Below are 10917 nucleotides of genomic sequence, written 5' to 3'. Positions count from 1 at the left end.
CATTACGCTGAATTTCCATGTGTTCCTGCAGGTTTGAATTATTCCTCAACAACAATAACCCCTTGGAATAAAGCATGGTAGATGGACGCACTTTTTAGCAATAGATGCTGATTCTGGCTACTTATAAAGTTTAATGCATTTTCTTTAAATACACACAGCATAGACTTTAATTGTTTCAAAAGCATGATACTTGTAATGACCTTTCACCTCAAGGTTAAACGACCGATCAATACATTGAAAAAAAAATCTTATCATCCCAATAACAACACAGGGAATTCCTCGGGATTAAAACGTGGAAGTTACATTTTTATTGGACATTCCAAGCCAGAATCCTACTATCCATACAGGATGAAGTTCAAGTTTTCAGAAAGTATTCGCTCATAAATAGATTTACATAACATTTTTGAACCGCTTGATAAAACTTGAGCTCAGCGGTGGCATCAGTTTACTGCACTTGGAATCCCCGAGTACAGGTAAATCGACCACACCCCTCGCACATCAAAATAATATACATCAACTTGTAATCAGTTCTTCGATGACCTGTGTACCTGTGTATATTTTATGGAAAATATATACAACACAATGAAGCACGATACAGGGTCATTTTTTATTCGAGAACCCTAAATAAATCCCATACACTAAAAAACGATATCCCTTAGGAACCCAACATTTTGCGTGAATGTAGCCTCATGGTACAGAAAGATGTGGCATCATCCGGAGAGTTATCAGGTATCATGTGATTTATCACATGACCAGGCAGTGATGTTTAACGCTTTTCACTCAGTCACGCCACGGCACTCACTGTGCAAGAAATCATTTCTAGAACATTACATCAAGAATGCATCCTTCAGGGAATGGCAAATTGCATTTAAAAGTCGCTTTGGTCGTCGTAGGAAACCCTCAAAATCAGCGATATAGAAACTGGTGAAGCAGTTCAGAGAAACAGGCTTCGTGAAAGTTAAAAAGCACAACGTCAGCCAAGAGTCGGTCCAATAGAGGAAGTGGATGAAGTGCGGGAAAGAATGGAAGCCCAAAGAAATCTCCGAGATGTTTAGCACAACAAGCTCATTGTTCATATTCCAGTGCAAGGAAGGCCGTCAAGAGCCTCAAACTTTATCCGTACAAAATCCATGCAGTGCATCCGTTACTGGAGCCAGTTGACTGAGTGGCTCCAGAGGATGGGAAGAGAACAAGACAATGTTTTCGATGTTTTTTATGTTGTTTTTTTTTTACAGACGAAGCATGGTTTCATCTTTGTGGGCTTGAAAATTCACAAAACACTCGTTTATGCCTAAGTAAACAACCTGATGCAATGCATGAAAGGCCATTGCATTCCGCGAAAATTGGTGTTTGGTGTGCTGTAAATCGGCAAAGAATTATTGGCCAAATTTTCTTCTCAGAGTAAACACATAATCCATGAGTTTCTTGGGCACCTTAGAGAGGACAAAAATCAACCAAGGATGGTTCCACGAGTCACACTCCGCGATACAGCATGAACGAACATAGGCTACTCTTTGGTGACCGTGTAGTGTTCAGGTCATTATGGCCACCTCGATCCCAAGATTTTACGTCGCCAGATTTCATTTTGTGGGGGTATTTGAAGGATATAGTGTACGCTACAAATCCACACACTCTTGTCGAATTAAAGCAACCAGTGAGGTACCCGTGCTACGCACAGGTGGGAGGCCATAAGCAAACAGACAATGCAGAAACGACGAATGCTAAAGCATGAAACCAATAAATGCCACATTCCTGTAGCACCTTCAGTCGCATGTCCGACATGGACAACAAGTTCGTGAAGGACTTCCATGAAAAACGTACCCATTCGCAAACAAACGGGTACGTTTGTTCCATACCCAGTCAATGGTGAATCTGCATATGGCGATCCGTGAATTTCACGTTTATAAAGTGGAAACCGTCACGGCATTCCGTCATTCACTTGAACTCGATATCTCTTTTTTCATTCCAAACAGCATAACTCCAATCACAAATTAAATAACATTAATATAAAAAATAAACTTTTAACAACATTCGTGACAAACAAATATTTAAATCCTGATGTGAAGTTCCGTACGGTTGGGGAAATACAATTACGAATTCAAAATCGTAATTGTATTCTCTCAATTCCAATCATCCTTGATACTTTAATACTTGATACTTGATACTTTAACAAAACGATTAACACGATTAACGTTTAATGATTTAACATTACGATTGAATGACGGTTGTATTTGGATATTATCAAACAGGCGCATTGCCGTCATCTGTCCACTTCCACATTCGCTGCAGGTTCATAATTGTCATCAAAATCTAAACAGTATTTGTAGAATTTCAATAAAAGCCACATCACTGTTCATATCCGTAAATATTATTCCATCGTGTTTGGAAAAACTGGAAAATTTGAAAACTCGGAAAAACAATACAGCCTATTTTACTCCCAGGGGTCCCAGGAATACCCATCCAAAATATCGTTGCGGTCGGTTGAGCCGTTTTTGCGGTACCTTTGAACGGACAGACGGACATTTGGTGAATTCTAGTAAGATAATCAGTGACACAATCAGCACTATTCCCCAAGAAATACTACACTCTGTCAGAAAACATGTTGTGAAGAATGAATTTGTGCTTGCAACATGGTGGTGGAGACACTTCCAGCATTTCATTCAAGGTAATCAATTGTGTGGATCCTGACACATCTTTCTGTAACATTAGGCTACATTCACACAAAATATTAGGTTCCGAAGGGATATAGTTTTTCGTGTATGGGAATTATTTAGGGTTCTCGAATAAATAAAAAATACCCCGTATCTGAACCGAGCGCTCTATCTAAACATCAGAGCGAAGGGAGTCACCCATAACCCACACCCATAAGTCACCCACATAAATTCGTGGTTATGGGTGAATTTTCACAATGCAACTAAGCAGTTACCAGTTACCAGTTACCAGTTACCTTGTCATCTTCAAACCTCAATTCCTTTCCTTCCACACATTTTGCTTTCCTTCTGAAGAGACCCGGGAAAGATACGAGCAAAATATTGGACTTCGAGAGGTCAGCAAAGACGAGACACAAGTTGATCGATGTGAATCAATCAAAGGTCATGTCGGATCTTCACCCAAACCGGCTCCTTGAGCATTACAGTTCCATACGGTCTGCTGGTTGCTGAATGTCCTGCTCCGCTACCTGGGATGCTAATACTTCTTCACCTGGACGCAGGGAAAGGGACAGGAGAAAAATGCACAATCAAACCGTCATATACCAAATTAAGTTGAGAATCTGTCTTCCAAACTATACCAGTTATTAACCTGCATTGTTTGGCAAATCCACTCTGATAAAACAGAACCAGCATGTAAGCGCACCTTCTCCATGGTTCCTCAATCTTACAACAACAACAAAAAAAATCAATGCTCAATAACAGAATTAAGCAACTACAAAATGTCAATGTTTATTTCCTGTAACTCAGTACTAGATCTCACCTGGAACATTTTAAGTGGCACACTTCATGTATTATTTTCACAGGAAGCAATGGAGATCTGCATTTATTTGAACAATCCATGCAGCATGGTCAGGGTTGGTAGTCGGGCACAGACATGCATGCAGGAGCCAAAGAAGGAATGAAAGCAATGCACACACCATGCAGGAGAGGGCCACACCATGTAAGCACGTAGAAAACGAGGTTGTTCAGCATAATGCAGAAAACCCTTACAAACTTGGCTCGGAAGTATTTCTTTTCTTTTTTTTTTCCTCAAGCGTATTTTGCTAAACCACACGTGTGCTACATGCTATATTCACGAAAACATTCAATACCTTCAGAAAGTATTCACACCCCATGACGTTTTTCACATTTTGTTATGCTGCAGCCTGAATTTAAAATGAATTAAATTGAGATTTTTTGTCACTGATCTACACATAATACCCCATAATGTCAAAGTGGATTTTTTTTATTTTTTTTTATTTTACAAATCAATAAAAAATGAAATGCTGAAATGTCTTAAGTCAAGTATTCAACCCCCTTTGCTATGACATTCCAAATTGAGCTGAGGTGCATCCAATTTCCTTTGGTCATCCTTGAGATGTCTCCACAACTTGATTGGAGTCCAGCTGTGGGCAATTCTATTGAATGGACATGATTAAGAAAGAAACACACCTTTCTATATAAGATTCCACAGTCGACATTGCATGTCAGAGCAGAAACTCTACCAAGAAGTCCAAGAAACTGTCCATAGAACTGAGATAAATTTGTCTAAAATTGAACTCTTTGGCCTGAATGCAAAGTGCTACGTCTGGCGGAAACAAAGCACAGCTCTTCAGCCATCTAACACCATCCATACCGTGAAGCATGGTGGTGGGAGCATCATGTTATGGGGATGCTTTTCAGCAGCAGGGACAGGGAGACTTGCATGAGTAGAGGGTACAATGAATGGAGCCAAATACAGGCAAATCCTTGAGGAGAACCTGCTTCAGAGTGCAAAATACATCAGACTGCGGTGAAGATTTACGTTCCATCAAGAGAATGGCCGCAATCATACATCCAAAGCAACAATGGAATTGATGTTTGTTTCAGAACTTGATGTTTCAGAACAAGAACAGGAAAATCCTTGAGTGGCCCAGACTTGAATCCCATTGAGAATCTGTGGAAAGACTTGAAGATTGCTGGTCACTGACGCTCCCCATCAAACTTGACAGAGCTTGAGCAAATCTGCAAGGAAGAATGGGAGAAACTCCCCAAATACAGATGTGCAAAGCTGATACAGACATCCCCAAGAAGACTTGCAGCTGTAATCACTGCCAAAAGCGCTTTTACAAAGTATTGACTCAGGGGGTGAATACTTATGTAAGTTAGATATTTCTGTATTTCATTTTTAATTATTTTGTAAAAGTTTCTAAAAAAAAAATCCACTTTGACATTATAGGGTATCGACTGTAGGTCAGTGCAAAAAAAATAAAAAACTCAATTAAATCCATTTTTAATTCAGGCTGCAACAACAAAATGTGAAAAAATGTCACGGGGTGTGAATACTTTCTGAAGGCATTGTATCCAAACAAGTGAAGGTTGTTATCCCGCTTCGAATTGTCAAAATTATCTTGGTTAAGGTATATATGGACGTGGGAAGTAAAATAACTCAGTGCTGAAAGGAGCATATGCCTGTTTCAGCCAACAAGATGGACAAACAGTCAACTTCTGAAAACCTCTCTCTGATGTACCATATTCTTCACAAAGTGTCCACTAAAGCAGCTTCCTGAATAATGGAATACTGGGTAGTTTGCCATTGCCTTCACAGCAGACGTAGTTAGGGCAGTAATTTGGAATTTGGTCATGGTGCCGAGTTGTTAGTTCTGGGATAGTTCGCCCACTCTTGGCGAAGGACATTTTCACGGAATCTTCAACGTCCACCTGGCACCAACTAATGCCGACACAAGGGACGTGCATTTAACGTCCATCAGAGGGTCGACACACACACTGATGGATCACCCTGCCTGTGAAACACCGGGATGACAGTTTGTAGCTGGATCGGGATTCAAACCCAGACTAGATAGCTTAGAGGCGAAAGTGCGTACCTCCAGGCCATCCTGCCAGCCCTGAAACCATGAGGCTCTAAATGTCCATTTTATTAACTTTAATCAAGAACCCGAATCTTCAGTCACCAACAATGGCTTTTTTGTGTACAAAGTCAAGCCTCGTGGAGGAGCTAGAACATAGTAATTCAGCACTAACCTGGCACTAACCTCCGCCTGGTGAACAGTTTACGTTTTGTATCCCACTGATGGGCCGGATCTGGATTCACACCTGAACCAAAATCTAATCACCTTGTTCTTGTCACTTAACCAACTCATCCACCTAGTTTATTCATAACTCGTCCATAACTTTTTTAAATATCATGTTATATATTGCTTTTCATCTGATCTCTCAATGGTGAAGAATCACTTAAAAATTAAATAATTAACATATCCGAATCCATATTCAGATCTTCACAAAAATCGAATCGATTCTTCCTTGTCACACACACAACCTCTCCCCCAAGTTTCGTTCAAATCTGTCCACAAATTTTTGAGATATCCTGCTACATATAATTTTTGGCCATATCACTCAATGGTGAAGAATCATTTAAAAAATTATACTAGCCGGATCCGGATCCTCACCAAAATTGAATAAATTCTTCCTAGTCACATACACAAGCTGTCCAACAAATTTCGTCCAAATCCATCCATAACGTTTTGAGATATCCTGCTATATGTTGGTTTTAGCCCGATCTCCCAATGGTGAAGAATCGCTTTAAAAATTCTACCAGCCGGATCCGAATCCGGATCTTCACAAAAATTGAATCATTTCGTCCTTGCCACATACACAACCTGTCCAACAAATTTCGTCCGAATCCATCCACAACGTTTTGAGATATCTTATTCACAAATAAACAAACAAACGGACAGACGGACAGACAGGGTTGAAAACATAACCTCCATCCACCTTTGGTGGCGGAGGTAAATATCACATTAATTTATCAAAACGGTACTTAAATGATGTAGCTTTGTTCAATACTAAATAAATAAATATTTGAGTTATTTATTGCTGCATGTATTTTCTGCATATCTCGTGGGATTGTGAGTTGGACAGGTGACTGGGTGTGGACAGGTGGGGTGGGAAGGGGGTTGGCATTCTCTCAAGCGGGGATTAAACCCATTTCAATCCCCCCTCCCTCAAACTTGCATGTGCAGATTTTCTAAGTAAAAGCATCTTGTGCTTTACAAATATCTGCAGCAGGTAAGACTGATCAGTTGTAATCAGTTTTACCTGCTGCAGATTATTTGTACCTGTTTTACCTGCTTCATATGTGCATTGTTTGTGGGGAAAGAACCTCAAAATATGGAAAAGTGCAATATTTGCCATAAATGTACAAAAAATAGGTACAAAGTGACAGTGACAAGGTGACAGCGGTGTTGTTATTGGTTGTTTCTCCTCCAAAGGTCTCCTTACAAAACGAACTGCCTTTTTGTATTCTCCCAAAGGAAGATGGCCATTGTAAGGGAGCAACCTCAATGATGCAGTAGAGTATATGACTGTTCTGGCAGGGACTGTCAGTATATGACAAGCCAACTGGCAGGGACTTCAATCTGCTATCTCCCAAAAGGATTGGACTACCATCTCCATAGCACCTGATAATGATCATGCACCGGTTTGTCCAAATCCCATCTGCGACTTTCCTATCCATCATCATGACTCTGGAACACTGAATATTGTGGGGGAGGTGGTTGCAGTCAAACAGCTTGCTTTCTCAGCTTGAAATGGTAACCCAACTGAGGGTAACTTTGGTTCATTCCATAAGGCCCGCAACAAGTGTGTCCATCATGAGGCAAGCCAGAAAACATGATCTTGCAAATATCAAGGCTGAACTCTCCAACTAGTCTCCTTCCTCAAAGCCATGGTGGCACCTTGTCAAGTCTCTGGTGTGTCCCATCCATCCCACCCCTCACCTCAAATGAACGTACTGAAGAATCTGCCTGAGATAAGGCAGAATGTCTAAACTCTGCCTTTGCCTCCAAATCTCATGTACCCAATCTCATGTATCCCGATGGGTGCGTTTACCACCTTAGGTTCACCACCATCGGGATGGGTGAGTTTACCCGTTCCCTCTCACACAGACGTACCCAGTGTCTACTGGACTCTGTGTCCTTCTCATCTGAGAAAGTGGGTGGAGAAGTTCTGTGCAGCTTTGGTGACGGGCCCAGATGGCATCAATGCCGATGTTCTCAAATGCTGCTTGGCCATTCTCACCCCCTCTACATACAAGAAAGCAAACATCACTCCAGTCCACAAGGGTGTAAAAAGAACAGACCTCACCAACCACAGGCGAGGGAGTTTACTTCCAAATACAACCAAGTCATGGAATCTATCATTGCTTCCGATGTCATCTTTCCTGCTTTTAAACAAACTGATCTATGACCATCAGTTTAGATTCCGTCTATCACAAATCTGGACATACTTCTACTCCTCTCAGGAATGCTTAAAAGCCCTCAATCTCAACAAGAGGTTTAGCCTATTTCCCTTGACATATCTCAGGCATTCGACACAGTCTGGCATCCTGCTTTGCCTGTCCGAGCTCTCTGCCTGTGGCATAAAAGGCTTCCTCCATTCCTGCGTTTATGACTTCCTCCACTCGCACGTTCAACGTGTTGCCATCAAAAGAACCCTCTCCTCTCCCATTGGGAAGCTAGAGTTCCCCAACGCAGTGTTTTGGGTCCAGTCTTGTTCTTTTTTTTTTTTTTCTTTTTTTTTTTTGTATACAAGATCGAGGCTCGTGAAAGAGCGAACATTAATCACACAGAAAGACAAACCGACACATAAAACATATAACATCGGGAGCGGTAGACAAGTTCGTGAGAGAGGGGGAAGGACACAAACACAACATTTGAGAGCAGGGACCGAGAGACATGGAGACATCGAGAGATCTGAGAGAGGGCGAGGGCTTTGGTGGGGGGGGGGGGGCATGGGAAGGGGGCGGTGGGAGAGGTATAAAACATATGGACACTGCCAGGACTTCCAGGAAAGAAGTTGGAATTTCAAACAAGGTGGATCTGGGGTGAATTAGCGGGGGTAGAAAAGATCAAGGTTTTGGATGGGGGAAGATAAGAGATGGTGGTGAACAGCTGTTTTAAAGACCTGGAGGGAGGAGTGGGATTGAAGGGAGTGAGGGAGTTTGTTCCAGAGGCGGGAGAAAAGAGGAATGAAAGAGTGAAGGTGAGCAGAGAGCCGAGATTTCGGCAGTTTAACCATCAGAGGGTTGCTGGCAGATCTTGTGCGACCTGTAGGAATATTTGGGGGACAGAGCACAGAGAGAGCTGGGGGTGCAAGGCCGGAGAGCTTTGGCAGCTTTGGTACGAACTTCGCTGAGATTCTCCTGAAGCCCAAATCCTCCTTCATAATGGAATGAACGGTGTTGAATCTTGCGGATCGTTTCCACTTGGGAATCGCCAAGCTTTACACAAAATTTGATGCAGTAGCGTTGTTCAAGTTTTTCCGTCATTTTGTCAAAAACGAAAATCCGACGGCGCTCACTTACATGTCCTCACTCATCGGCGGTCTGCTGTCGAATGACAGCTTCTGCAGGTGGGAAAAAATTCACGCGTGTGCATTAGGATCGCCTACATACGTGCACCAATCAACATCTCCCTAGCTCCTTTTTTTTTTACGCACGAAAAATAAAGGTCGGATACTTTTTGAACACACTTTTTGAACACATTAATATATATATATTTGTGCAGCGTCTGTCCTGTCCTGTGTTGTGTTGTCTTGTGTTGTGTCGTCACTGAACTACTTTCTCAAACTTTTGTAATATCGTTCCAAACTTCTGGTATGCACATATCTCTCCCGTCGGTATGTCCTAAGGGTATTCTTTTTGTTTTTTTTCCAAATTTTTGTTTTTTGGAATTTTTTCGGGAATTTTTTTTTTTCAACCTACGTTTTCAACTTCAATTGTTTATAAAATGTGATATCACATATATTACAAATACATTTGTGCAAAATAATTGTTTGAATTATGATTGGTTTAAACCATGACAAAACGGCAACTCGGGTACAGTCATTTATCGATATATCTACACATCTGGGCAGTGTCTGTGTTGTCACTTAACGACTCCCTCAAACTTTTGTTTCCGTGGTTGTGAAGTGTTTTTAATAACGTTGTGGTGGTTTTGAATCACGTGGTGGTGAGGTATTTTGAATTATGTGATGGTGAGGTATTTGAATTATGTGGTGGTGATGTGTTTTTAAAATAACATGGTGGTGGGGTGTTTTTAATTCACATGGTGGTGAGGTGTTTTGAATTACGTGGGTGGTGAGGTGTTTTTAAATCACATGGTGGTGCGGTGTTTTTAATTCACATGGTGGTGAGGTGTTTTGAATTACGTGGGTGGTGAGGTATTTATAATTACGTGGTGGTGAGGTCTTTTTAATTATGTGGTGGTGAGGTGTTTTGAATTAGTTGGTGATGAGGTGTTTTGAATTAGTTGGTGATGAGGTGTTTTGAATTACGTGGTGGTGAGGTGTTTTGAATTACTTGGTGGTGAGGTGTTTTTATTACGTGTTTTTTGGCTGTGAGGTGTTTTAAATTACTTGGTGGTGAGGTGTTTTGAATTACGTGGTGGTGAGGTGTAATCGTCCCAAACTTCCAGTCTGCACCTACCCCTTCCGTATGTATGTGCTGAGGGGTTCTTTTTTGAATTTTATACATTTTTTCAACCTAAATTGTTTATAAAAATGTAATATCACAAACACTACAAATAAATTTGTGCAAAATAATTGTTTGTAATATGATTGGTGTAAATCATGACAACACAGCAACTCAGGTACAGTCATTATCCTCAGCTAAAACAAGCCCGTTCCTCAGTATCGACGCTTGGTGAGGCGAGCGCAGCGAGCCTAGAGTCCCTTTATATACAGAGTTGCGACATAGAGGGTCCGGAAAAATCTAGTCACATGATTGCGTGGAGCCATTTTGAGTCCATCGCGGACAGGATCAGGATCGGACGCATATCGGTCAGCGTTTTAACGTTCCCGCTGTACGCAGCGTTCTCATTCGTGTTTTACATCGATTTTACGACAAAATGACAGGTTGTAGCGCCTGTGGGTGCACAAATAGAACAAATAGAAAGTGAGAGTACCGTCCGAGGAAAATCTACAGGGCCTTGTCATTCCAGATATCCAAGACGTGCAGGAGCTGTCTCAACCTGAGCACGATAGCTTGTACAACCTTGCTGGCTACTGTGTTCACAGTATAAGGAAAAACCAGAAGACGTGTGATGACTGCATTAGCCAGGTGATTGTTGCTGAAGGTGAAGAAGTTAACCAAGCTGCAGAGCTTACTGTACTGAAAGAGTATAAGCAAGGGTGTCTTGTTCATGTTTCAGAAAAAGTGATCAACATGTTG

General features: G+C 41.4%; 1 protein-coding gene across 1 annotated transcript in view; it reads right to left on the bottom strand.

Annotated features, from left to right (window-relative positions):
* Positions 1 to 285: 285 nt before the first annotated feature.
* LOC137412462 (cysteine-rich with EGF-like domain protein 2-A) overlaps positions 286 to 10917 on the bottom strand; it is an 88291-nt gene continuing 77659 nt past the window's right edge. Inside the window, exon 10 of the mRNA XM_078775420.1 lies at positions 286 to 3201. Coding sequence (XP_078631546.1) covers positions 3131 to 3201 — 71 coding nt within the window. The 3' untranslated portion in view covers positions 286 to 3130. The remainder of the gene's footprint in view (positions 3202 to 10917) is intronic.

This window comes from Myxine glutinosa, chromosome 4 (genome assembly GCF_964187855.1).
Source record: "Myxine glutinosa chromosome 4, kmMyxGlut1.1, whole genome shotgun sequence".
In the NCBI taxonomy this organism is placed as follows: Eukaryota; Metazoa; Chordata; class Myxini; order Myxiniformes; family Myxinidae; genus Myxine; species Myxine glutinosa.
The sequence above is the reverse complement of the archived record's forward strand: the minus strand, read 5'-3'. Positions and strand labels throughout refer to the sequence as shown.